At 53.4% G+C, this 27420-nt stretch overlaps 1 protein-coding gene across 1 annotated transcript in view; it reads left to right on the top strand.

Annotated features, from left to right (window-relative positions):
* The first annotated feature begins 14198 nt into the window (after positions 1-14198).
* LOC113620359 (ufm1-specific protease 1-like) overlaps positions 14199-27420 on the top strand; it is a 38424-nt gene continuing 25202 nt past the window's right edge. Inside the window, 3 exon segments of the mRNA XM_027106029.1 lie at positions 14199-14211; positions 14318-14391; positions 14480-14679. Coding sequence (XP_026961830.1) covers positions 14199-14211; positions 14318-14391; positions 14480-14679 — 287 coding nt within the window.

The following is a 27420-nucleotide window of genomic DNA, read 5'->3' as shown; positions in this document are numbered from 1 at the left end:
GCTCACACCCCTCCTCTCCTGTCCCAGCCACCCTGGCCTTCCCGCAGTTCCAGAACATTCCATGTCCACCACTCACGGTCTCCGAAGCACTGGACAAGGGACTCACGATGAGCTCCTCATTGTGAAGGGGGCGAGAAGGTATCACTTCAGAGGCTGTTGGAAAGTCAGGGGAGGTGCCCTGGGTGGGCATCGATCTGCCAGGCCCAGAGCCTGTGTACATGACGGTCATTGTTCTGTTCTTGTGTTGATTTCACCCGTGGGTCTGGTTTACGGATGAAATGAAGTGACGTGTGTGAAGGAACCGCTCCTGGGGGGCTGTGGTCATCCCCTCTCCTTGGCCTGGCCTGAGAGGAAGGCATTTGTGTCCCCAGAGTCAGACCGTGAGCATCTTCCTGACAGCCAGGACGGCTACGTTATTCGCGGCGTGTGGTGCAAGATGGAAATGTGGGCCCTGCGTCCAGAATTAAGAATTTCGAGATGGTGACCCCAGAGCGTTAAACCACTGGTCGTGTCCCTTCTGAGTGGGTGGCCGTGGGTGACTGCACAGGTCTCATGTCCATGAGGTCTGCTCTGCTGGCTGGGGTGGGGGTGGGCATTCAGGGCCTTGATGGGGTGGAGAAGCCAGCCTCGTGGTTACACGTCACCTCATTTGTGCTGGGCAAAAGTCACTCTCCTTCCTCTTCAGCCTATTTTAGGCTCAGCCTAGCATGAATATTTTATCGGGAAAGTCATTTTTCTCCTCCAAACCCCGGAGGTTGAGAACCCTGCTGCAGGCAGGGGCTGGGGAGCCGGCCAGGTGTCCCCAGAGGGACAGTGGAGGCTGGGTGCTGGAGGCTGGGCGGCTCCATCCTCTGCCCGGCTCTCCTGGGCAGGGCACCTGGATCTGAGGCCCGCAGGGTGGAGCTGGTCCCAGTGGGGAGACCTCGGGAGGCAGGTTCTGTCCGGCACGAGGGAGCCTTCCCAACGGGGGCCAGGCTAGCTCTGGGAAGCAGGCTCCCTGTGTCCTGTTGTGGGCTGGGCAGGTGGGTGTTTGAGCCTCAGGGTGGCGGGAGGCCTGGTGGCCATGGTGATCCCTTCCAGGTTGTTCCTAAGCGTGACCCTGCAAATCCCAGAACCTCATTATGAAAAGACAACTCCCACAGATCCCTTCTGCTAAACCAGTTCTTCTAGAAGGATGCACTGAGTCAGAAGTCACCTTGGATGCTACCCCAGGACCTCCTACTAATGCTGGTGGTTAAGGGCACAGACTGGGCGATGGTCTGCCTGGGAGCCTGGCTCAGCCACTTCCCGCACGGGGCTGGCACAGGTGCTTCACCACCCTCTGCCTTAGTTTCCTCAGCTGTGAAATGGAGCCAGTGGTACAGCTGCCCCAAGGGTCATTGTGACACTGAATGAGCGAGCGTGTGTTAAGTGCCTGGCACTCCTTCATCCTCATGCCATCTCCCCTCCTATGAGAAGTGTGATTGGCCAAATAATGGCCCCTAAAAATGTCCCTGTCCTGATTCTTGGAACGTGTGTGTCATCTTCCATAGTCAGAGGGACCCTGCAGATGTGCTGAAGACTGAGACTGAGACTGGATTCTCCAGCCCAGTGTCATCACAAGGGACCTTACGAGAGGGAGGCAGGAAGGCCAGGGTCAGAGAGGAGTTGTGAGGACGGAAGCAGAGGCTGGAGGGATGTGAAGCCCGCAGCCAAAGCACATGGGCGCCTCCAGAAGCTGGAAAAGGGCGGGAAACGGATTCTCTCCTGGAGCCTCCGGAAGGAGCCGGTCCTGCGCATACCGTGATTTTAGTCCCAGGAAGCCGATGTCTAACTTCTGACCTCCAGAAGCGTAAGAGAATGCATCTGGATGGCTTTAAGCCACTGCGTTTGTGGTCCTTGTTACAGCGGCCACAGGACACTCACCCAGGGGGACCCCCATAGGGCAGGGTGGAGGGCAGAGACTCTCTCCCCAGACCGGCCCCCAGAATCCCTCCCCCAGCCCCAATCCCGGCTCAGGCTCAAATCCTCTCTGTCAGTTACCTGGCTGCCTAGTCTGGGTCAGGACACCTCTGCTCTCAGAGCCTCAGTTTCCTTTTGAAAATGGGGTACAGCAGTATCCTTGCAATGGTAGTTGGGGTACCCTGAGCTCATTGCAGACGTGTAACAGACCCCGAGAAATGCCAGGTTCCTCCTCTCCCCCATCTGAGAAACAAGGGGCTAGATTAGCTGCTATTGGGTGGAGGTTTTGTCCAGCTGCAGTACTGCGGCCACTGCTGGAGAGAGGGTCCCCCTTCCCTGCCCCCGCCCTAGTCCTCACCCGCACCTCCCCCACCCCCACCTCGTGCAGTGTTGGCCCCCAGGTGCCTCCTGCTGCTTCGTCTCTGCCCCCATCTGCACATCCAGATGCAGCAGGAAAGGCTGCCGGCTGCCAGGCGGGGCTCGCAGCACACAGTGGAAAGGGAAGCGCTTCCTCCCACACCTGGCTCCCTCTACCTGCCTCCGTATTGTTGCTCTGGAGTGGCTGGCAAAAAAAACAATGTCGTTCCAAAGGGTTGTAATACCAGCTTGGGAGGCTGTCGCCTGGGAGGCCTGGGGTCTCAGTGTCCCTGGGGCGGGAAGGTGTGGAGGACGGGGGCTGGGAAGGGCCTGCCTGGCGCTGCCCTGGCTTTGGGGACGAATAACTCCAATCTGTGGGTGGTCAGCTCATCTGGCCTTCCAGCCGGATGGGGAAGGATTTGTCATCACTCAAGTCCTCCAGGACTGGGACACGGCGACTTGGTGTGTGTGGGGCTGACCTGCCTTAGGCGCGGCCACTGGTCCGTTGGCTGAGGACCGAGTCCTGCCGCCTGCCAGCATCCTCCTCGAGCTGCAAGGCTAGGAGGCCTCCCTGGGGTGTGGGGGGGCACCAAGAGGTGACAGCAGCATAACAGGACCCCGACTGGTGAAAGAATCCCGCTCATAGAATGGGGCTTCTGCCTAGCTGTCATCAAAGCGGAGGGACCTCCGCCAGGGCTCTTGTTAGTGGCCCCGCCCCTGGGCCTTCGGCCCTTCCCACCCTTAGGGACTTCCCACCTTCCTTGGGGACAAGAGCCCCCTGCCCAGAGCTGGGTGCCTGCTTTGCCCCTTGCAGCTGCATGACCTTGGAGGTAATGACGCTTCTCTCTGAGCCTCAGTTTCCTCATCTGTACTATGGGCATACTATATTCTTTTCCTCCCCGTGTTGAAAAGAACTGAGATGAGATAGGCTGGGCCCCCGGTGCCGCTGTCCCCTACTCCTCCTCCTGGTTGGCCTTTGGTACATCCCCACTTCCGGGCGATTTTCTGGTACTTTACCTGGTCTCCTCTCACTCAGCTTCCAGCTTCCGAGGAACCTCTCCTGGACACTCCCTGAGGTCTCTTTCTGTCTCTCCACCTGTATTGACCCAGATAAGGTTCCCATCTGCTTCCAGCCCTTGATCTTCCCAAAGCCTCAGACTCTGTGGAAAGTTCTAGACAAGGGGAGGTGGGAGTTGCGTCCACCAGCCCAGCGGGCATCCCTGGTCTTAACGCCGGCCCAGGAATTCCACCACCAGGCATTTATCTGCTCCAAGGGTCAGCCTGCGGTCTCGTGTGGTCTTAATCCCCCTCCCCCTTCCCCCAAACCCACAGTCCCCAGTTGACGGTCTGAGAAGGTGTTTTCCTCCTTCACTGTCTCTGGTGAAAATTTCAAAGGACTAACAAATATACAGGTTTCCACCTTACAGAATTCATCAGGTTAACACCTTGGTATACTTTCTTCGAATTTCTTCTTCTCCCTTCTGTCTCTCCTCCCTCCTTCCCTCCCTCCCTCTCTCCCTCCCTTCCTTCTTTTCTTCTTCCCTCTCTTCTTCCCTTCCTTCCACCCTTGCTTCCCTCCTTCCTTCCTTCCTTCCACCCTTGCTTCCCTCCTTCCTTCCTTCCTTCCATTCTTCTTTCCTTCTTCCCTCCTTCTCTCCCTTTCTTCCTTCTCATGGAAAAAACCATTCTGTTGTTTTTATAAAATGATACATACTTATTGTATCAGTCACAATAACCTAGGTTATGCTGCAGTAACAAGCATCCCCTAAATAACAGTGACTTTAGAGCCTGTCTTTGAAGTGACAGCCCTCGCTTGCTCACATCCCATAGGCCAGAGCAAGCATGTGAACATGCCGAGGGTCAAGGAGACAGGGAAGTGAAATTCTATCACATGCCTGAGGGAGTGATCTGGGATGAGCAGCCTGCATTACCACCACCCTCACCAAAGAGGACAAATAAAGCACAAAAAATACACCGTTGAAGGTGTACAAAGCAGCCACATCCTACTGTCCAGAAGTAATCACCCTGCAGATTAAGTGAACATCATTCTAGACAGATAAAGGAAGAGAGAAATAGACTTTAAGAAAGTATTATCTCACTACACAAGATTTTTTTTTTTTTTTTTTTGCGTTATGTGGACCTCTCACTGTCGTGGCCTCTCTCGTTGCGGAGCACAGGCTCCGGACATGCTGGCTCAGCGGCCATGGCTTATGGGCCTAGCCGCTCTGCGGCATGTGGGATCTTCCTGGACCAGGGCACGAACCCGTGTCCCCTGCATCGGCAGGTGGACTCTCAACCACTGCGCCACCAGGGAAGCCCCTACACAAGATTTTTAATGAAAATATTATCTTTAATTTTTACATTCAGGTAAAATTAAGAAGAATGGAAGGAATTAAACTGTAAGTAAACTATTTTCTAAAAGATCCCTTTAAAAAAAAAGATTGTGAAAAACACTAAAAAATTAAAATGATTATAGGTATTTATTCACCTACTTGTACCAATTTCAGACAGGTTCCATTAGTTCCTTACTATGGAATATGAAATTAGCATGCCACATCCCCTCCCATCTCCTTCCTTTCAGCTCATGGTTTTTATAGTTATATTATTATTATTTTGGACAGTTTATGACGTTCACCTTCTTTTCTGTAACCATAATTCCTATAATAGCTTACTCTCAAGTGCACATTTAAATTGATTGGATGTTCACCCATTCTTTGATTACCTGGAGTTTTTGTAACTTGTTTATCTATTTTTTCCCCCAGAAGGGCTCATGGGTGTGTGTTCCCTAAGTCCTTCCTGTCCTTGAATGTGTTTACGAACAGCATCCTGGGTGTGAATAATTTTCTTCAGTCACACTTTCTTTCTTTCAAAACCTGGTGCTTCATGGTCTTATGAAGTGGATGGTTGCTGCAGAAGCCTTAAGCAGGCAGCTCTTCTCCTTCTTGTAAACAGTTTTCTTTTTCATCCTAAATGCTTGAAAGTCATAACTTTGCTAAGAAATATGTGTGGAGCATTCTGTAGCAGCATTTCTGAAGCATGGCATGCTATTTTGAATCTTGGATTCAATAATTTCTTTATTTCAAGGACTCTGATAGCATGTTTACTACATGATCTGTAGCTATTATTAGGGCTCTGAATTAAGGCCACCAATTATCCTTGTGGTGTACCATTTTCTACATCCATACACTTTTCTCCAACTCTCTTTTATCTCTTTATTTTCTCCAACTGCAATCATTGTGATTATCTCAAGGTTTTCCTCTGTATCATTAATTACATTTTCATCAGTGTCTGTTCTGCCCATTTATTCATTTACCTCATATTCATTGATGGCTTGCCATTTGCCAGGCATATTTCTTGGTATTGAGGACACAGCAAGACAGGTAAAACTTTCCCTCTTGGAAATTGTGTGGGGAGAGAGATGAGTGGCCAAATAAATAGATCATAGAGTATGTGAGAAGTTGCTAAGGGCTGTGAGGAAAATAAAGCAGGGATGGGGGAGGGTGGTCAGATCGGTCTCGGTGAGAAGCGGACATTTGAACCAAGTCAGGAAGGAGGCGAGGTTCTTGCTGCTTCTCATCTGTTACATCCACAAGCATGTTTTGTCCTTAATTTCTTTCCTCAGGTCTGACATCTCCCTTCCATCTCATTCTGTCGTCTAATGACCCTCTCTGTGGGTTTTAGTTTCGTGGAATTCGTGTTCACGGTCAGGTGTCCTACAGTGCGAAGCAGTCTGTTCCTTGGCTGACTTCATTTGGGTTGGGCTGTTGGTCTGTCTCCTGTATATGCTAGGGCTCCCCCTCCCTTTCCCTTTCTCTGCTGGGCGCCATGTGTTTGCATGGTTGCCATGGTGCCTTTTCATCTTGCTTATGCTTGGGTGACTCGATCCTGATCGTTTATTTGTTCTGGAAATTGGCATCCTTGCTTCCAGTTTCTCGTTTTATTCGTCTCACTTGTTTTTCTTTGAAAATCGCGTCACAGTGTTTGCAATGATACACACTTCCCGTGGGTGACTTTGGGGTGCCCCTGTGACTGGCTCCCCTCTCCTGAGGCCAGTCTCTATCTCTTCTGGCTTTGGTCCCCCGTGGGCATCTGCTTGCAGCCCCTGCTCTGGGACATAGCAGAGGTGATGCCATCCTGGTGAGAAAACCTGACTGTTTTCTCCCCTGAGATGGTGTTGAATGTCTACCCCGGGGCTCACCCACCTACCTAGGACCCTTCTGTAGGGGGCAACCCCACGGTGCGCTTTGCAGCTCCAGAGCCTTCATGCCAATTGATGAGACTTATTGTCTTCGTGCCACCGCTACAGCCATGGCCGCTCCTCTGTGGTCCCAAAAGGATGGAGCTCAGAGCACCACCCACCTTGCCGTTTGCAAGATTTGCTTTGCTCCTGAGTTTCAGAGTGAAGGGATGGTGGGAGTCAGGGCACCAGAGGGGTGAGCTGGAAAGGTGGGTGGTAGCGGGATGCTTCACACTGGGAGGAGTGGTGGGCTTGGGTGACCGGGGTTGACACGGTGTGGGCTGGGCACCATGCCTGTCTGATGGGTCACCACCTGTGCCACGCTGGTTGCTGGGGACCTGACGTCACTCCTGACCCTGGGAGTGGGTGGCTGAGGTCAGGTGGAGGAAGGATCATGGAAGGAGAGGGGCCCAAGATCCCAGAGGCCAGGCTGCTGGGAGGATCAAGTCCATGGGCATTGCGATCACCAGGAATTCTATTAGGAGTGACACTGGAGGGGGCGACAGTGATCCAGGGCCTAAAATCTCCAGCAAGCAGCAGAGTGTGACCTGGAGAGGGGGGCACCTGCGACGAGGAGGGGTAGGAGGGGGAGAGTGGTCTGGGGGCAATGGTGGGGAACGAGGAGGCCATGGTGCTGTGAGGTGGGGAGTCGGGGACCCACTGGGGGAGCGGCGTCCTTGGGGGACGGATAGGGTCTTGCTGCAGTTTGGAGGTGAAGGTGACATTCACTCAGAGCTTGAGGGTCTGGGAGATCTTGCTGATGGTTGACTTAAGTCCCAGGGATGCAGTGGAGGGAAGGAAGGGGAGCAGAGTGAGAGGCAGCTGGGGAAGGGGATGCACAGAACCTCACGGGGATGAGGGGTGACGGGGACTGATGCAAAGGGCAGAAAGAGCTTGTTTATGGCCCACAGATGTTCTTACCTGTCTTCAGGTGAGAGGTGGCGGCTCTGGGGGTCCCTTGTTGTCCCTCTCCACTTCCCACTTTGTTCCCTCTTTCCCAGTTTCCTGTTTTCTATCACTGCATCTTTATCCCATCAGCCAGCATTCATGGATGTTCTTTACTAGTGAAACCATGACCTTTAGGCCTAAATCTTCCTGAAAGTACTATTTATTGATTGCGAGAAAGAATACTCGCCTGTTCACAGTGTGGGCCTCAGATGGGTTTGAAGGATGGTTTACTCATTACCTGTGTGACCTCGAGCCAATCGCTTGGCGTCTCTGAGCCTCAGTTTCCCCATCTGTGGGAGGGTGGTGGTGACAAGCACACTTCATTCAGCTGTCACGGGGGTGAGCCGTGAAGCCCTCTGTGCTGGGAGCGGACCCAGGCTCATGCGCTGCAAAGGCTGACTGCCCCCGGACCAGGTGCCAGGCTTCCCCCTCCCTGGCCTCATGGCCCTTATGGGGGCCCTGAGGTAGGTCCTTGACCCCCACCTGGCAGAAGAGGAAGTGGGTCTCCCGAGGCCCACATCTGGGAGAGGGGGGCCGCCATGGGAACTGAGTCTGGCTTCTCTGGAGACACAGCGGTACCCCCCCCCTCACGCCAGGACATGGGGATGTCACCCCCCAGCCAGACAGCAGAGGACCTGGAAATCTGTGTTCAAGTGCTGGCATTTGCTCAACATGGGTCTAAATCCAAAAACCTCTCCTCCAGGCAGCCTCCCGGTTTGCTAGCCAGGCTCTTAGATATCCTGGAAGCCACAGTCCCTGCCCACTCCATGCTACAACCCCCTGACCTCCAAGTTCACCCCGCCTGCATCTCCATCTTCTTCGGGTCGGCAAGGATTTAGCGGGCACCCACTGGGTGCCAGGTGCAGTTCTGGGGGCCAGGGGAGGTCTCAGAGGAGGACAGATGGAGACCCCCGCTGCATGTTGACATTCTAGCGAGGGCCTCAGATGATACCAGGTACCAGCAACGTGTTTAGGTAAAGCATATAGCAGGGTGGACGGCACTCAGTTCTGTGGAAAACTATGTCACTCTAGGGTGCCAGTGTGCTGGTAGAGCTAGCAATTTATTTATTTATTGGTTGTGCCACGCAGCTTGTGGGATCTTAGTTCCCGGACCAGGGATTGAACCCGGGCCCATGGCAGTGAAAGGGCTGAGTCCTAACTACGGGACCACCAGGGAATTCCTCAGCCGGCAATTTTAAACGGGATGGTTGACAAGGTGACATTTGAGCAGAGACTTACAGGAGGTGAGGGAGAGTCCCTGTGGATACCCAGGGGATGAGTGTCCAGGCACCTGGAGCTGCTAGAGCGAGGGTCCAGAGGCAGGAGACTGCCTGGAATGAAGTGAGGAAGATGTAGGAGCTGAGGTCAGGGTAAGGGTCACATAGGAACTGGAGGGGCTGGGGGGCACTTGAGGGTCAGGAGCAGAGGACTTGGTGGGGATGTGATAGGACCCGCATTCTAGGGTCACTCCAGCTGCTGCATTAGGAAGAGATCTTGTGCTCTGGCTGGGTTGGAGGTGGCAGGGAGACAGAAGCAGGGAACAGTAAAGATTTGGAGCTTTGTTCAGGAGTAGACAGCTCAGGGGTGTTGGGGTACTCAGGAAAGTCACTGAGGCCAGGTTCCTTCTGGATTCCTACTCTGCCACTCTCAGCATGTGTCTCCTCATAGTCACAAGATGGTTGCTGTGCATCCAGACATCACATCCACGTTCTAGGTGGAAAGAAGAGAAGAGAGTGTTGCTGGTGGCTTTGACCAAGGCCATCACAGTACAATGTAAGAGAGAAGACCAATGATGTTCAGAGCCTGTGAAATCCCCCATGTCCTTGTTTTGCCCTCTCTGAATAGCTCACTTAAACGAGGACCCTGCAGAGTTACTCGGGGGATTAACCTTTCAAGGTTCCCTGGGAGGCATGAAGTTCCATAGCCTCTTGCTCCACCATCCTTCCCATTCCACACGTGACAAAAGCGCCTTGGTCCTGGACTCAGAAGTGCAAGTCCCTGGCTGTGCACTGATTTACTGAGTGATTTTTGGTGTGTCACTTGCCTTCTTGGAGGCTCAGTCTCTCCATTTGCTTGAAGTTCCTTCCAGCTTGCTTGGGACCTGTGGAGGGAGGAGAGAAGTCATTAGCACCAATTTCCTGTTTTTACTGGGTATGTTATTACTGGAAAAACCCGACAACATCGGTCCCCGCCTCTGCTGATACAGAAGAACTCCATCCTTGTTTATTTCCAAGAAACAAAACACAAGCAAACCTCCTCCTGCAGCCGTCCTCTGCCTCCTGCTCCACAGAGCGCCAGGGATGGGGAGGGAATGGAACCACCATTTCAGATCTGACTCAGCCGCATCAGCAGTGGAGCTCTGTGTGTTCGCTGAGGCGCACCCTGGGCCGGGTGCTGTGGACAGAGCTGAGCCAGTCCTGCTCTCGGCGTGGGGCTTATCTAGTGGGAAACACAGGAGGTGGACAAGGCAACTCCGACATCGTGGCGGGTGAGAAGAGATGTGTGTGTGTGTGGGGGGGTTCTCTGGGGGGCTAGACGCGGAGGTCAGGGACTGCTACATGGACGAAGTGGCCTTTTAGCTGGGTCTTGACTGTTGTTTTAGGTTTGGACAGCTAGGAGTGGCAGGGAAAGGAGAGTCCAGGCAGCACAAGCAACAGGAGCAAAAGGAGGCAGGCATCAAAGAGCAGGAGGTGGAAGGTTGGATTTGAGAGTGCATGGGAAGAAGAAAGGGGCTGCTTAACCAGAGGTGATGGACTTGAACAGCCTAGTCTAACCCCCTACCTTCCTCTAATGTAGACTGGAAAGCAAATCAAGTTCTCAGCCTCCCTTGCCACTAGACATGGCTGTGTCACCAAGTGCTGGCCACTGGGAAGTGGACAGGACTCCCCAGAGAGAGCTTCCATCTTCTAATAAAAAGGCAAAGCCGACCAAGCAGACAGCCTGTGACTCTCAGCCTTTGGCTCCACTCCTCTTTTTGCCTAGAATATGGATGTGATGTCTGGATGCACAGCAGCCGTTCTGTGACCAAGAGGAGACAGATGCTGAAAGTATCAGAGTAGGAAGCCAGAGGGAACCCGGCCTCAATGACTTCCCTGAGTACCCCACGAGCCCTGAGCATTAGGGCTGTATGTGTGAGTGTGAACAGGGGCTGGTGGAGCCCAGAGAAGCCCAGACCCAGGAAAAATTTGGGAGCAGGTGGTGTCTAAAGGTTGTTTAGGGTTCAGCCAGACGGCAAACCTCCCCCCAGTATCTACCACGTCCTTCTCCTGGGACGTGGATCACTGGACATCCTCGGTGACTGGCCTGAACGGTGGTAGCATCAGTAGTTCGAGTGTGGGAGCTGAAGCAGGAAGAGGAGGAGTGTGGTGTGGGGGCAGCTGTTTGAGGAGCGGGGAGATTTCTGGTTCTGTTTGACCAGGTTGAACTCTGGAGTCTGGGCTGGAGATGGACGTTGGGGTTCACGAGCTGAGAGTAGACGGCAGAAGATGGAGGAGAGGAGAGAAGCCTGCTGGGGGCTGCCCAGGTGTAGGGCTCAGGTGGTGGCCCAGGAGGCAGGGATGGGATGCGGGCCAGCAGGCAGGAGGGGACCCAGGAGCATCCCTCGAGAAAGACCTTCGCTGTCTGTGACCGTATTAGTTTCCTGTGGCTACTGTCGCAAATTGCCACAAACGGCGTGACTTAAAACTAAAGAAATTAATTTTCTCAGAGTTCTGGAGGCCGGAAGTCTGAAATCAAGGAGTCAGCAGGGCTCTGCTCCCTCTGCAGGCTCCAGGGGTTGATCCTTGCTGACCCTGCCGGCTCCAGGTGGCCCTAGGCACTGCGTGGCTGGAGGCTGCCTCCCTGACTCCGCCTCTGTCTTCACCTGGCCCCGCCTCTGTGTGTCTGTGTCTCTTCTTAGGAGGGCATTGGTCATGAGGTTTAGAGCCCGTCCTAAAGCCAGGATTTCATCTCCAGATCTTTAACTAAGTATATCTGCAAAGACCTTATTTCTAAACAAGGTCATATTCTGAGGTTCTGGATGGACATGAATTTGGGGGGGGACGCTTTTTAATCCCTCAGGGACCTTGTTCAGGTGTGGGCCCCAGAGGCTGCTCCACCCCCCACCGCCCCCTGCCAGGTGAAGGTCATGCGAGCTGGGCTCATGGTCCCTGGGCGGCTGCCTCTCCGGGCTTGGCTGTTGCCAGGAGCCAGCTGGCGCTGACGTGGGTGCCTACCGCAGCTCTGCTCCAGGGTTTCCCATAATGACGCTTCCAGGCCGGAGACGAATTCCCCTGCTCTTCTAGAGACGTGTGCACGGCGCTGATAATGAGCGCTACCATTGGCAATTACCTGCTTCTGGGTTTAGAAGTAATTTTCTGTCTGGGAATAATTGCCTTGAGGACCTCAGAAAAGCAAGCTTCAAATGGGGAAACTAGGTGGTTGAAGAGTCTCTTTGAAAAGGACCGAGAACAAACCCTCCTCATGCGGAAGGCGTGCCTGGCTCAAGCCCTTGGCCACGTTGGTGCGTGGGGCTATGGGAACCCAATTACCCTCATGGCTCCTCATGCCACCCCCCAGATGGCCTGGCCGCTTCCACAAAGTTCTGCTCTGCAGTGCAGCCTGCGTGGAGATGCTCCGTGGCAGGGAGAGCCCAGGCTGGGCTGGGGATTGAATCCCGACTCCAGCCCGTGAGAGCAGTAGGCGTGGCCAGCCTCAGTTTCCTCTTCCTCTGAAAGGGGGTAAAGTGACCCACCCGGGCATCAGGCAAGGGTCACGTGGACAATGTGCGTGAAGTGTGCGTGTGTACCTGGCACGTAGCACGTGCTCAGGGAAAGTGGCTCATCCTCCCGGGAAAGTGGACGTGACGACTGAAGGAAGGGCAGCGATAGGATGAATGGGGAAAGGTATAAGGTCTGGGTTCGATCCTTTCTAGCAGTTCATCGAGCAAGCCGTCGAATATCCCTGGGTGAGTGCGAAATGGGGTCAGAATAGCAGGGCTGTTAAGAGGTGAGATGTGCAAATATCTTGCAAACTGTAAAGTGCTGTCCGTCTGCTTTGCTTTTTTTTTTTTCGGTGCACGGGTCTCTCACCACTGTGGCCTCTCCCGTTGCAGAGCACAGGCTCCGGACGCGCAGGCTCAGCGGCCATGGCTCACGGGCCCAGCCACTCCGCGGCACATGGGATCTTCCCGGACCGGAGCACGAACCCGTGTCCCCTGCATCGGCAGGCGGACTCTCAACCATTGCGCCACCAGGGAAGCCCCGTCTGCGTTTTATACATAGTAACAGGAAAACCCCAATCACCACACCCCGTCTGCTAGACCGGCATTGATCTTCTGGTTACCCCAGTGGTTCTCAAAGTGGGGTTCCTGGGCCCAGCTGGCATCAGCTGGGAACTTGCTCGAAAGGCACATTTCAGGGCCTACCCCAGACCTACTGAATCAGAGACTCTGGACTGGGGCCGGAGGGTCTTCCAGGGGATTCTGCGTGTGCTAAAGTTTGGGAAACACTGTTTCACGTGGGCTCCCCTCTCCTGTTCAGAGCCCCCGACATGCTCAGCTTCTCAACTGTGCTTCCCCGCTTCCCATGAGCCTCTCGCAGAGCCCCACTGCTGGCCTGGTATCTTCCAAACCCCTAGATATCGGCACCCCTGGTGTGTTCCAGGCAGAAGCACTGAAATCCCGAGGCCTGTGACTGTCCCGGCTCCCAGCCATTGACCAGAGCAAGGTGCTCACTGCCGTGTTCGTGGGTGTGGGTGTGAGGGGACCCCCATATCCTCTAGGGACCCTTTGGAGACCGGCCAAGGAGTCGGAATCCAGGATGTTGATTTCCTCTCTGTCACCAGCCCCCGCCCCCGGGGCACCCTGGACGTGACTGATCTTCTGGGTCTCAGTTTCCCCGTCTGTGTCATGGGAACGCTGCTCTGGAGGGTCTCTCCATCACTTCTGAGATGTCTTCCCAGCGCAGGCCTGGAACCGTCTCCCCTGGTTTTGCTTCTGCCCCCGAGGTGGGGGACCCTTTAACGTCTGGACTCGGTAGAGGCGGGGGTGTCTCCCCTGCTCTGGCTCCTGCTGGAGATCTGACGGGGAGGGAGATCAAGACCCAGGAGGGCGAAGGGTGGGTCTGCTGCTGAAGTGTCCCGTGTGCGCCCGTGCCCCTAATGACATGCAGATGACTCCAGTTGGGGGGGACACAGAGAGGAGGAGCCGGGTGGGTACCCGTGGCCCCTGCCCGAAAGGGGTCCTGGCATGAATTCTAGCTCTCAGCAGAGGAGGTAAATATAATATTGACATCCCCTCCCCACATTTGGCTCGTGCTCTACAGTTTATAATCACATTCAGGCACTGACACAGAGCCTGCCCGGGTGCTCCTGTGAGCAGGGTGCTTGGGTGGGGAGGGGCTGGGACTGGGGTCCTTGGGACTGTGTTAGACTAGGTTTCAAACCCTGGTTGGCTACTTCCTAACTGTGTGACTTTGAGAAAGTCACTTTACTTGTCTGAGCCTTACTTCCTCATGGGAAAAACGGGTCTATGTAGATGATATCCCCTGAGGCTGTGCCTTGCGACCTGTAGAGCTGTACACGGCGGCCCGCCTCATCCTCTCTTTGGAGATCCCTGCCAGTTCTCCATGTTCCAACAGCTCCTCTCAGATGGGTTCTGTGATTCATGACTTGGCTTTACACAGGAAAAGGGGCTTTGTGGTTAAGTGCAGTTAGGGGCTGCTGGGTTGCCAAAGGGATGTCCGCTTCAGGTAGGTGAACCACAGACACTGGGAGGACCCAGACCCTGGTCTTCTCCGGAAGCAGACCCTGAGGCAAGATCTGAGGCCCTTTGCACCGGCTCTTCTCTCTGCCTAGAATGCCGCTCATCGCCCCAGATCTCTCGGGCTGGCTGCTTCTCATCTGAGCATCCTCCCAAATGCCAACTCCTCGTAAGGCCTTCCCTGCCCAGCCGCTCTCAAGGGGATCTCAACCCCTCCCATCTCTGGTGACCATCACTCCCGTCTCTTCTTGCCTTAGCACGTATCAGTGTATGAAGCCTTCATCTCCTTCTTCTTCTCCTCCCCGCCCCCTCATTGTCTGAATCCCTCAGCAGAATGTCAGCTCCCTGAGAAGGCGGCCCTGTCTGCTTTGTTCGCTCCACCTAGCATGGAGCTCGTATGCAGTAAGCGCTCGGCCAGTGTTTGCCGGCTGAGTGGCCGAACGTGCCTGGAGGTCGGGTGAGCCGGAGGGTCTTGGCACCAAGACTCGACTAAATTGGGTGGACCGGACGAGTCACGCCTCCTCCCTGAACCTCAGGTGCCACTTCTGCAAAATCTAGGAAGCAAACCAAGCCGATGTGAGGACTCTGTTCTAGGAGGGCAGTGCCCCGCCCGGCACACAGTGGGAGGACCGCGCAGATGGCACCCTGACTTCTCAGCCGGGAGGGCAGCAGCTCACCCTCTGCTGGGCTTTCAGCCTCCCGCCCACCACTCGGGCATCCACAACACGTTTAATTTGATTTAGGGAGGGAAGTCGTCTCTATGTTTTGGGTGGTGGTAGCACTGACGGTCTATTTCCTGCTCAATGCTGGGTGCCCAGTTGGCGTTAATGTAGAAAAATTAGTATTATCAGGAATGCATTTGGAGCGATCTCTGGCACTGGGATTCTTGACACGTTAATTAAACTTGATAAATGTTCTTGTCTAAAGATAACTTTTGAACAATGGATCCAGTCACCCGCTTATTAGTTGTATACCTGCTCTGGCAAATTGCTGAGGCGGTGTTCCGAGATCCCTGGGGCCGGCGCTGGGACTGGGGATGCCTGGGGAGGGGACTGCTCAGCCGCAGCTGCAGGACCCAGCACAGGTCTCCTGGGCTTTGGGGGTGGTGGGCACCGTGGAACAGGGAGAGCGGAGGAGTGTCTCCACCCCAGCTCCGAACGGGAACTCTTCCTTCTTCCACTTGTAATGCCCATCACAAACCCTTTCTGCTCAGCACCCGTCCCATCACCATGACAACCCAGCCCATGACGAGCACCACTGGGGGAGATGGGAGAGCCTGGAGATACGACCCTTGCCCTCCACCTGGAGTCATTGTCCTGGGGGCCCATCCTGGGGTGGCATGATCTTCCCTGCCATTCTGTTCCCCCCCAGTCTCCCCACATCACTGGCAAAGCCGGTGTTGCACAGAGCTGCTACCAGGATCTCAGCAACAAAACGGCCTTCCTAGAGTCCGGCATCAGGACACCCGGGTCACATCACCATAACATCCCAAATTCTGTCGAACTCTGCTCCGGGCACCAGCCAAGATGGCCAAGTGCAGAGACACGAGGGAGCATGGGATGTCACAGGAGTGACTGCACCACCCCCAGAGACCCCCAAAGGGACATGGGGCACTGTTTAGAGGGACAAGTGAAGAAAGATGCAGGTGGTTGGAACAAGTCACCAAGACTTTACTGGCCTCAGAGAAGGGCTCCTGCCGTTCTCAGCCTAACGCCTCTGGAGCAGTCCCCTTATTGCACCTCCAGCAGGTGGCTGTGGCTTTGACCCTGGCCTGACTCAGAGCCCCCGGGCATGCACACTCCCCTGGACAGCAGGAGGAGGTGTGCAGGCTGGGTTTGAGCCCTACAGTTTATTTACAGCTGTGTGGCCAGAGGCAGATCACTATGCCTCTCTGAGCCTCAGCGTTCTCAGCCGGCCCTGCCTCCCTCAGGGAGTGAAGAACAAATGGGGCATCCATGGGCATCTCATCGGTCCAGGACTTGGCGGAGGGGAGATGCTGTGGCGCTGGAAGGATTGCACAGGAGAAGCAGCCCTGCCCAGTGCACGAGGGAGAAGACAGGCCAGGCCAGAGCCACTGGCCGTGAGCCCAGCAGCTCTTCTGCTGTGTTTACACAGCACAGGCATGGCCAGCAGCCCTGACTAGTGAAGGGGGCCCCTTGCTCTTGGCAGAAGAGGTCGCCCCAGTGGGCTGGGCTGTTGTGGCTGCAGTCAAGGCTCCAGAGAGTTGGAGAAGCAGAGCACTGCAAAGAGACAGTTAGGCCTGGGGTCTGGAACGCCCCACGCTTGGTCCCCAGGCTCCTCCTCCTTGGGCCCACCCACCTCTCTGGTGGTTTCTCTTTTTTCTCTCCTCCTCGCTTGCCATGTTCCAGCCACACTGTCTGCATTTCACTTCTACACCTGGGTTGGGCTCCCACCTTCCACATGACCTTTGAAGGTGCTGTTCCTTCTTCCTGGGTTGCCTTTCCCTCCTTCCTGCGCCTGTGAACTCTTACTTAATACTTACTTCTCAGCTCACAACTCACTTTCTCAGGAAGACCTTCTCTGATCTCTCCCACCAGCTCAAGTCTTCCTTCTGTAGGCTGCATTGGTAGGAACTGAGTTAAGCGGCTAGAAGCAAGAGACTCAGCCACAGAGGTTCAAGCAAGTTAGGGGTTTATAATCTCCTACAGAAGAAGTGTGGGGGTCAGGAGTGCAGAGATGGGATAGTGAGTCCACAAAGTCAACACAGACACAGGCTCCTTCTGTCTTTCTCCTCTGTGGCTTCTAGTCTCAATGTTGCCTCATGATCACAAAATGGCTGCTGGAGCTCCAGTCATCTCATCTGTGTGCCAGATAGGAAGAAAGGGAAGGGAAAGGGACAAAACTGGAAGTTTTCCTAGGTGAGTCAGCCCCTTTTAACAATATCTTCTAGAGGTCACACCCAACAACTTCCATTGGCTACTGGCTACAAGGAAGGCTGGAACAGATAGCCTTTCAGCTGGTTTCATTATGACCCCTGCCCCGCCGTGAAAGTAGAGTCAGTAACTAAAGAAGAGGGAAGAAGGGATATTGGGCAGGCCCCTAGCAGTCTCTGCCAGACAGGCTCTCACAACCTAAGTGATTCTCATTTGTCTCAATTGTAATTTTATAATTGTTTTTAAAATTTTTTAAATGTATTTTTTAATTTTTAAAATTGAAGTACAGTTGATTTACAATGTTGTGTTAATTTCCACTGTGCAGCAAAGTGACCCAGTTTTATATATATATATATATATATATATATATATATATATTCTTTTTCATATTCTTTTCCATTATGGTTTATCACAGGAGATTGAATACAGTTCCCTGTGCTATACCGTAGGACCTTGTTGTTTATCCATGCTATATATTACCAGTTTGCATCTGCTAATCCCAAACTCCCAGTCCATCCCTCCCCCACCCCCCTCCCACTTGGCAACCATCAGTCTATTCTCTATGCCTGTGATTCTGTTTCTGTTTCAGAGATACGTTCATTTGTGTCATATTTTAGATTCCACATATGAGTGATATCATATGGTATTTGTATTTCCCTTTCTGACTTACTTCATTTAGTATGATAATCCCTAGGTCCATCCATGTTGCTGCAAATGGCGTTATTTCTTTTTTATGGCTGAGTAATATTCCATTGTTTACATACACCACATCTTCTTTATCCATTCATCTGTTGATGGTCACTTAGGTGGCTTCCATGTCCTGGCTGTTGTGAATAGTGTTGCTATGAACATTGGCGTGCATGCCTCTTTTCTAATTAGAGTTTTCATCTTTTCTGGATATATGCCCAGGAGTGGGATTGCTGGATCCTATGATAATTCTATTTTTAGTTTTTTGAGGAACCTCCGTATTGTTCTCCATAGTGGCTGCACAAATTTACATTCCCACCAACAGTGTAGGAGGTTTCCCTTTTCTTCCCACAATAAATAAACGTTTATATCCCGTTTTAAAGTTGGGGCTGGGACCTCCAAGTCTGGCCTCCAAGGCCTGTGTGCTTTGCACTGTTCTGTAGGCCCTATTAGCGCCCACCGGGGGCTGCTCGGCTATGATGTCGCTCACTAGTCCCCAGCCCGGGGTCCCGGCTCTGAGCCAAGCGCGCCGAGGAGGAAAAGCATCGTTATCCTCAAGTCGCAGCAGCGGAAGTCTTAATTTCATTCCGAGGCTCACATCTCAGCACAGAACTGGCTCCCCCTCGGGAGGCGGGCTGTGCACAGATTGCCCTTGAGGTGGCATCTGCATCGGGAGGTGATGAAGCTCCTCTTATCTGAGCAGATCGATTCGGACTTGCTATTTCTCTCCCGGGAGCAGCCCCGGTGCCCGCAGGCAGAGTTGGAGCGCCTCCTCCAGCTGGACTGCCCTGTGTCACTCCCATTGCCGCCTCTGGGAGCTCTACGGTATAAGGAAGGAACCAGAAGCCACGCCTCTGGGTTTGAGTCCTGCTTCTGGGCACTGGGGACACGGCCGTGAACGAGGCTGGCCTCCAGCACATCACGGCTGCGGTGGCTACCATGGGCGGTGGGTGCCCACGTAGGCGGTGGTCATGCAAAGCGGGAGGAGGGACTACTTCACTGGGACAGGAGTCATCAGGTAGGGCTTCCCAGAGGAGGGGACAGGCAGGCAGAAGGGGACGTCCAAGGGCACTTCTGGGCAAAGGGAAATGCACGGTGTTTTTGGGGTTACAGGGGTAAGAGTGGTGGCCACAGACATGCTGGAGAGGCCGCCTGGCACGGGGTCGCCAGAACCTTGAGAGTCTAGGTGGGTGCTGATTTTCAACCTGCTATCTGCTTCCCCACTCTGAACCTCAGGCTCCTTTTCGGAACTGTTGCCAAAGTGTGACCTAGTAAGGTGGCCCCCTGTGGTCCTTGTGAGGGTGCCATGGCTCCCAGTTGGTGCTAATTGAATAATGGCTATTGCTATAACCAGGGTTATCATGACATCGCATTAATTATTAGTATACAAAGTTCTTCACGTGGTGTGTCCCAAAGGTTCAGTTCGAGAAACAGAAACCACTTCCTTTGGGAGGAGATTTCATACGGGAGATTAGATGCTTTCCAAGTCTTGAAGGCGGGGGAGCGAGGGTCAGTCCACGGACACTGTGTGTGTCCCGGTTCTGCGATTGTCCTGTGGGCCCGGCTGGGTCCCTGATGGCTTTTATGTGGGGAGTGGCACAGCCCCCTTGGCCTCAGCCCTGCTGCCTTGCTTGGAACGTGGGGTCCACTAAGCCCCTGGGCTCCTCTGGGCACTTCCCAGCCCCAGCTCCAGGCCAGGCCTCCTGGAGTTTATCTTGTGCTTTCTGTTGAAGTTTCTTAAAAAAGCCTTTTGAATGTAAAATGAAATACCAATATAGAAAACCACATACGACAAATGTTACCGTAACCCCCTCCCGGGTCAAGAATGAGAGCCTTGTCCGCCGCCCTAGCCCCCTCCACGGGCCCCAGGCCCGTCACAGCCCCTTCCTTCCCCAAAGTAACCTCTGTTCTGACTTCTGCCGCCATCACTTTCATGCCTTTCTTTGTGGTTTTATCATCCAAATAGAAGTCATTCGTCCTTTAAAGCTTCCTGTGTCCTTCCTGTCTCTTTCGATTGATAGGCACCTTCATCCCTCTATTTCCCTTAACGTGTCTGTTGAAGAGCGGGGGCCGCTTGACTGTGGCCTTCCCCACGGTCAGTAGTCTGCCCGCCGACTGTGTCGTCCTGGTACCATCCCGCATGTGCCCCCGAAAGGTTCTCTGCCCTCCTTTCAGACTACCTGGCTCTTGAAGGGAATTTCTTGCAGGTCAAGCTGGAAAGCCAGCACCTAGGGGAAACCCTCCTTCCCAGGCATCTTCTCACCAACCCCCGTGGCCTTTGCCACAGGAAGGCTCTCTGCTCCCCATGTCCTGCTCCCTGCGAGGGAGCATCGCCAGGGCGGGCACTGCCATGACCCCTCCCCACACTTCCCTGCCTAGCCGGGCACAGCTGCACTGCGACACAGCTGTCCCCGGTGACACGCACGCAGTATGCCGGGCGCTCTGGGCCGTTCACATCTGGCGGGGTACCTCTGCCATCATTTTGCGGTCAGGCCCTGGTGGACAGGATTGGAGAGCTCGCACGCCTGCTCTTAGGGCAGCGTCAGGGGTAGAAGCGGGGTGGCAGCTGTACCTGGGGGCCAGCCTGGCCTGGCACCTACTTCCGTGTGACGCCCAGCAGAGAGCTGCTTGGGCTCTCTGAACACCCATATCACCCCCGGAAATGTGTTTTTTTGGTCATGCCGAATGGATGGTGGAAACTGACACAGGCCTCATCAGCCGTGAAGGGCTTCCCCACGGGAAGCCCCAGGCGCTGGGTTCTGGGTGGTGGGTGCAGTGGGCACAGGGCGTGGAGACAGATCTGGTTCAGCACCTGGCTTCCCTGCTCACTGGCTAGAGCTGGGTGGCCTTCCCAGAGGTCCTGCCTTGTCTCCAAGGAGGGGGCAATGTGACTGTCACCTTGGAGGGCCGTGGTGAGGGCAGGACCTGAGGGTGAGGGGAAGCCCGGGTCCCTGTCCTGTTCGTGGTTGGCATTTGATTGTTCAGGCGCTCACGGAGTGCCGGCTGTGTGCCAGGCCCGGGTGTCAGGCGTGGGGGGTGTAGACGTGAGGCCAGGAGAGAAGAAACTTACCAAGGTCCCTGTGTGCCCACCTCTGGCCACGCCCCCAGGGGAGCCTGGGTGCTGTTGTTCCCAGCTGGGCACATTGTCGTGATGCTGCCCCCATGGAGGGGTCCTCAGGTGTGCCAGCCCTGACTTGGCGCCTCCAGTGGGTTTCCCAGCGAGGCCACATGTTCCTGGATGACTGCATCCTGCAACAGCCTTTGCTATTTTCTGATGTGCAGACCCCTGACCTGGGGAGGGGATTGGGGTCCTGAGGCTGGACGCACTCAAGGCCTTGGCCCCTGGACCCGGGGCTTCAGGGCTCAAATTCTTGCCTGCAGACCCGCGCCCAGTGCCCTTCTTGTCATCCTGTCAGGATCACATCCAACTCCAGACCCTGCCCTTGGGCCACAGGAAAGTGTCCATATCCTGACCCCATACTTGCCACTGTGAGGCGATGGGCCTGCGCTGTGAAAGGTGCCGGTAGCGTCTGATCCTCATGTAGTACTCCCCACCTGCCGGGCACTGGTCCAAGCTCCCGAGGGGAATTACTTCACTCTATTTTCACAATAATGAAGACCATGAGGCAGGTACAGTTTTTTATCCTCATTTTACAGATGAGAACACTGAGGCCCAGATTGGATATGGTACCTGCTGAAGGTCAGCAGCCAGTACAGGGCAGCGGCAGGATTTGAACCCAGGCAGGCTGACTCCAGAGCCATGGGCCAAACCTCCGGGTTGCCCTGCCCAGCTTGGAGGGCCATGTCTAGATGACAGGGACACAGCTCCCTCATCTGTAAATGTGCAGGCTGGTGGCAAAAGTTCTGAGGAGTGAGGCTTGGGGAGTGTGGGGCCAGGTGTATAGATGGGGTGTCAGAGGACGCGGCCACTTTCTCTTCCTCCCCTGGGCAGGCCGATCTCCAGGGAGCAGAAATCTCCCCACGTGAAGAGGAGAGGGGGCTGACGGGGCCATCAGGGCCTGTGGCATCCTTAGGAGGGTGGCACACGGCAGACCTAGTGTTCCTGGATGGCCACAGCTGTCCCCAAGGCTCAGGCCTCACAGTCCGGACCCTCTTGGCGTCCCTCCCCTATTCCCCTATCCCAGCCCCTTGCAACCCTGATTTCTTTGCCCTTTTCTCCCCTGATGAAGCTTTGGAATGAGCTGCTATGTTTAGCATCTCCAATCAGGCCAGCATCACGACTGGCTATTGTTAGCATCTCAGTGTGACACTCAGGAACTGATGCTGCCTTCAGGAAGGGGTGAGCTCATCAGCCCAGAGGTCCACGGTCACCTTTCCATGAGGCTCAGCAGAGCCTGGGCCCTCCCTCCCAGCCCCCACCCTGGGCCCAGGGCAGGGACAGAACTGAGAGTCAGGACAGGATTGGGAGTCGGGAGCAGCCTGGGAACGGATGAGCAGTGAGCATCTTCCATGAGCATCTTGTCCTGTTCTTCTACGAGCATCTTCTCCATGCTGGACACTGATGTACACACAACCCTGCCCATCAGCAGCCCTTCCCCTGCTCCAGGGCCACATGAGGTTTCCTCTGGGAAGCAGCTCTCCCCGTGCATAATGCCGTGCTGATCCGCGCATCCCTCTGCTGTGGTAGTGGGAACATCCCCTGGGCCGCCCGTCGGGAGCTCCCTTCCTCCAGGTCCAGTGATTGACGCAGGAATGGGCCCAAGCAGGATGTGGAAATATCCATGCTCCACCTTAAACAGAACCTGTTCTGTTGGAGCGACAATGTGCCCACTTAAAAAAGGATGTTATCAGGTCCCCTTGCAGTTAGGAGAGGACATGTGATGTAAGAGGAGGTCTGCTGACGTACTTTCCTACCTAAGGGGATGGTCTCAGCCAACACAAACCCTTCTTCTTCCTGCCTGGAACGTGGATGTGGTGCCTAGAGCTGGAGCAGCCATGAGACTAAAAACTGTATCATAGGACTTCCCTGGCAATCCCGTGGTTAAGACTTCACCTTCTGGGGCTTCCCTGGTGGCGCAGTGGTTAAGAATCCATCCGCCAATGCAGGAGACGTGTGTTCGAACCCTGGTCCAGGAAGATCCCACATGCCGTGGAGCAACTGAACCTGTGCGCCACAACTACGAAGCCTGCACTCAAGAGCCTGTGAGCCATAACTACTGAGCCTGTGTGCTGCACCTACGGAAGCCCACGTGCCTAGAGCCTATGCTCCGCAACAACAGAAGCCACTGCAGTGAGAAGCCACTGCAGTGAGAAGCCCATGCACCTCAAGGAAGGGTAGCTCCCACTTGCCTCAACTAAAAGCCCACGTGCGGCAACGAAGACCCAACACAGCCAAAAATAAATAAATAAATACGTAAATAAATTTATTGAAAAAAAAAAAAAAAGACTTCGCCTTCCAATGCAGACAGTGGGGGTTCGATCCCTGGTCGGGGAGCTAAGATCCCATATGCCTCACGGCCAAGAAACCAAAACATAAAACAGAAGCAATACTGTAACAAATTCAGTAAAGACTTTAAAAATGGTTCACATTAAAAAAAATTTTTTTTTTAAATAAAACAACTGTATCACCCATGGCAGAACAGAGCAAAGGCTGGGCCTTCTGGGAAGGGGACGGTGGCCTAGACACATACATATATTGTATGTGTCTCTTCTTCAAACCTCGCTAAAATGATGGGGAAGATCACTCTAAAGGCATCATTCTCAAATACAAAGAGAAAAGGAGAGGAGACCAAAGCAGTACTTTGGAAGCTGGAAAACGAGTGGGTGAGCGGTGACCCACTAGGCAGGTCCGAGGGTAGTGTAGAAAGCTGAAAGGCAGCAAAGGGCTCAGAAATTGACGCCACCAAATACCTCTGGAAGCGAGTGAAGGAGGATTATTTGAAACGAAAGCACTTAGTCTCCCTCCTCTGCTCGCAGGGCTGGGCGATTGCCCATCGTCAGCAGAAAACCTGAGATTTATTTTTGAGAGAGGACTGTCCTAGCTCAAGCTGCTATAAGAGAACCACAGACTGGTGGCTTATGAACAACAGATATTTATTTCTCACAGTTCTGGAGGCTGGAAGTCCGAGATCAAGGCTCCAGCATGGTCATGTTCTGGTGACGACCCTCTTCCTGGTTCACTTCTCGCTGTGTCCTCACATGACAGGAGGGGTGAGGGAGCTCTCTGGGGTCATTTTTATAAGGGCACTAATCCCATTCGTGGGGGTGCCACCCTCATGACCTAATCACCCCCCAAAGAGCTCAACTCCTCATACCATCACATCAGACATTAGGATTTCAACATATGAATTTTGGGGGGACACAAACATTCAGACCACAGTGAGGGTAAAGCAGGGGCCTCTGGATTGGGGGTACCAGGTACATTTGAGGATGGGGGACCACATGGAAGCAGAGGGACATGCTGCATATTAAGACCTCTTGCCCTATTCCTTCCTGCAGCTGCTGGAAAACTGGCAGCTGGGACTTATCCCAGCAGGCAGGAGGTCGGAGATCATTTCAGTGAACCCAACCTTTCCAAGTGGAAAGATCTGATACTCTGACCCGGGATGGTCCCCAAGGAAAGGGCCTGGGAGGATACCCCTGCTGTGAAGACCGCGGTCAGCAACGGCTACTCAAGGGCTTGGCACTTCCAATCAGATCCTTCCTTCCTCCCTTCCTTCCTTCCTTCCTCCCTTCTATGAGGTTTGCGAAGTGCACAGGTCTTCAGAACGCAGATTGATGATTTTTGAGAAATGCATGCACCCACATGACATTCACGTGTCTCAAGGTGTGAAACCATCCCATCAACCTTTCACCAGTCCCCCTTCACTGTCAGTCCCTGATCTCAGGACCCCCTGCCCCGTCCCGCCCAGGCAACCACTGCTCTGATCTCTGTCACCACTGATGAGCTCTGTCTGCTCTAGAAGATCACATAAATGGACCACACAGCACACGCTCCCTTGCAGCCTCCTTCCTTACCTGGCACAATGTTTTGAGCATCACCTACCAGTCATACAGGTCATCACTTTGCTCCTTTTATGACTGAAGAGTGTCCCACCGTTTGGTTGTAACATGCTCGATCAGCCCATTCTCCAGCTGGTGGACTTTTCAGTTGACAAACAAAGCTCTACGAACATTCTTATACAAGTCTTTATGTGGACACGTACTTCCAGTTTTTAATTAGACAAATGACTAGGAGTGGAAGTGTGTGGTCACAGGCCAGGTGTGGTCACGAGAAATGGACATATCAGTTTTCACCGATACTCTCGGGGAATAAGGGGTCCTTGTAACAGGACCAGATGCCATAAAACAGGGACACTCAGAGAACAAAAGAGTTCATAGAAAATAAAAATATTACAGCAGAAATGAAAAAATAGATGAGTTAGAAACCGAACATGATCTAATCTTATAGAAAGCAGAGCAGTATCCCTTAGTCACCTCTTCCTTTTCATCTCCCGAAAAAGGATTCCAGTTTTTTTTTTTTTCCTGTCCACGTCCACACTCTGCTAAGCTCATGAATAAGTATTTCATCCTTTTTCTTGCAGTTGTCAACAGGCTCTTCTTTCTCATTGTGTTTTCTCTCTGCTATAGGTGGACGCTACTAATTCCTGCACTTTTATCTTGGTTCTACTTTGTTCCGAAAGTTTAAGACCTCTTCATTTTTTTTGCTGTTTCTCTTATTACATAACAATTTTTAAAACTATAAGGAAAAGCATGAATTTTCCCTGAGTCCCCCCACTCTGATTAAAAATATAAGAAAGCAGAGCAAAACAAGACACAGAAATAGAAAATAGAAAAGATAATAATACTAGAGGGAAGTCCAGGAAGTAAACGACCAAATATTGAAGTTCTGCAAGGTGAGAACAAAGAAGGCCGAGGGAAGAAATGATCAATGAAACAACTGAATAATTTCCACTTGCCGAGACCACTGCGCGCCCAGAAAACTGAAGAAAATAGGCCAGTACCAAAATATATCCCCTTGACCTTTCAGGATGTTTGGGACAAAGACATAAGTCCGGTGGGTGGGGAGAAAGTTACACGCCAAGGGTCAGGTTGGAGCCTGTCTCAACTTCTCAAGGGTGACTCTGGGTCCCAGGCGACCACAGTGGTCCTGCCAGGTTCTCTGCCCATGGTGCTGAAAATTGTTCTGCTGGGACTTCAGTCAACAGAACCCCCTGCGCCGGGTGGCTGGAATTAGAATTGGCCCAAGGAGGATGGTTTTGGCAGGACCGGGGCGGCAGAAGCGGAGCGGCGTTCTTTCCTGAGAGTCTTTGCGGTTGGACACTACAGCAGAGATTTGCAGACGTGCCGAAGCTTCTAGCCTGTTCTCAGTGTCTTCCTATTCGGGCACACTCTTCTTCTCCCGCCGGCCCTGCTGACCACCAGCAGGGCCAAGCCCACCCTCGAAGGCCACAGCTTCCCACAGACCTCACGGACTACCCCTCCAGGCCTTCGGATTTGCTCTCACTTTGGTGGTGGGACGCACCTGGCTCCAGGGAACCCCTGTGAGCCCTGACTTGTCCACTGTGACCTGCTTCAGGAGATCGGTCACCGGCTCCTCATTGGATCCTCTCCACTCCCCCTCTAGACTCCACTTCCCGGCTCCTCCTACAATTGTGCAAGTTCCTGTTTCTATAATAGATCCGCAGAGCACCCACAGTAGCTCTGCTTCCTGACCAATTGCTGTCAGATACAATCTGGACACCTGAAGTGGTTCCGGAAACACACATCGAGATAGAATTGGGTTTCCGTCTGACCAGATGTGCGAAGCACAGGCACCCTTTCTTCTGTTCCCACTAGTGGCATGAAATGCTCACTGGTCATGTGCTTTCTCCTACACCTGGTCATCCCGGTGGCGCTCGTCACTGAAAGATGACGAAATACAAACGGGAAAAGAGTGTGTGTTCCTATGGAAAAGAAATTCCAGTATTTGAAACTTCCATAAAGGTAAGACACTAAAATTGTGCTGCAAAACGGTTGTCAGGAAATTTGAAATCCAAAAGGAGTTCTGTACTCTGACTGCTTTGGATGTCTCTTTAAACTTCTCCTTTAGTAAGAAACCTAAACTAGAAACTAGAAAATTCACCAAGAGTTAGGTTCTCGCAACAAACGCTCCAAGAAATGCCATTTGGAGGTAATGCTAACCACAGCCAAAGAAGAGTCCCCACTTCAAAAGGAGGCACCATTAGATAACTTCAATTTGAAATAAGATGGTTGAGTTACATACGTGTCATTTTGTTTTAAAAGAATGGAGGTAGGGCTTCCCTGGTGGCGCAGTGGTTGAGAGTCCGCCTGCCAATGCAGGGGACACGGGTTCGTGCCCTGGTCTGGGAAGATCCCACATGCCGCGGAGCGGCTAGGCCCGTGAGCCATGGCCGCTGAGCCTGTGCGTCCGGAGCCTGTGCTCCGCAACGGGAGAGGCCACAACAGTGAGAGGCCCGCGTACCGCAAAATAAATAAATAAATAAAAGAATGGAGGTAAATTCGCACAGAATAGTGTTAATCATTTTAAAGTCTGCAGTTGAATGGCATTTGTTGCATTCACATGTTGTGCAACTTTCTAGTTTCAAAACATTTCAGCACCCACTCCAGAAGAATCCATGTAGCATTTAAAAATG

The sequence above is a fragment of the Aethalodelphis obliquidens genome, unplaced genomic scaffold (assembly GCF_003676395.1).
Source record: "Aethalodelphis obliquidens isolate GAN/ISIS:26980383/991018 unplaced genomic scaffold, ASM367639v1 scaffold8, whole genome shotgun sequence".
NCBI classification, from domain to species: Eukaryota; Metazoa; Chordata; class Mammalia; order Artiodactyla; family Delphinidae; genus Aethalodelphis; species Aethalodelphis obliquidens.
This window is presented reverse-complemented; position numbering and strand designations above follow the sequence as displayed.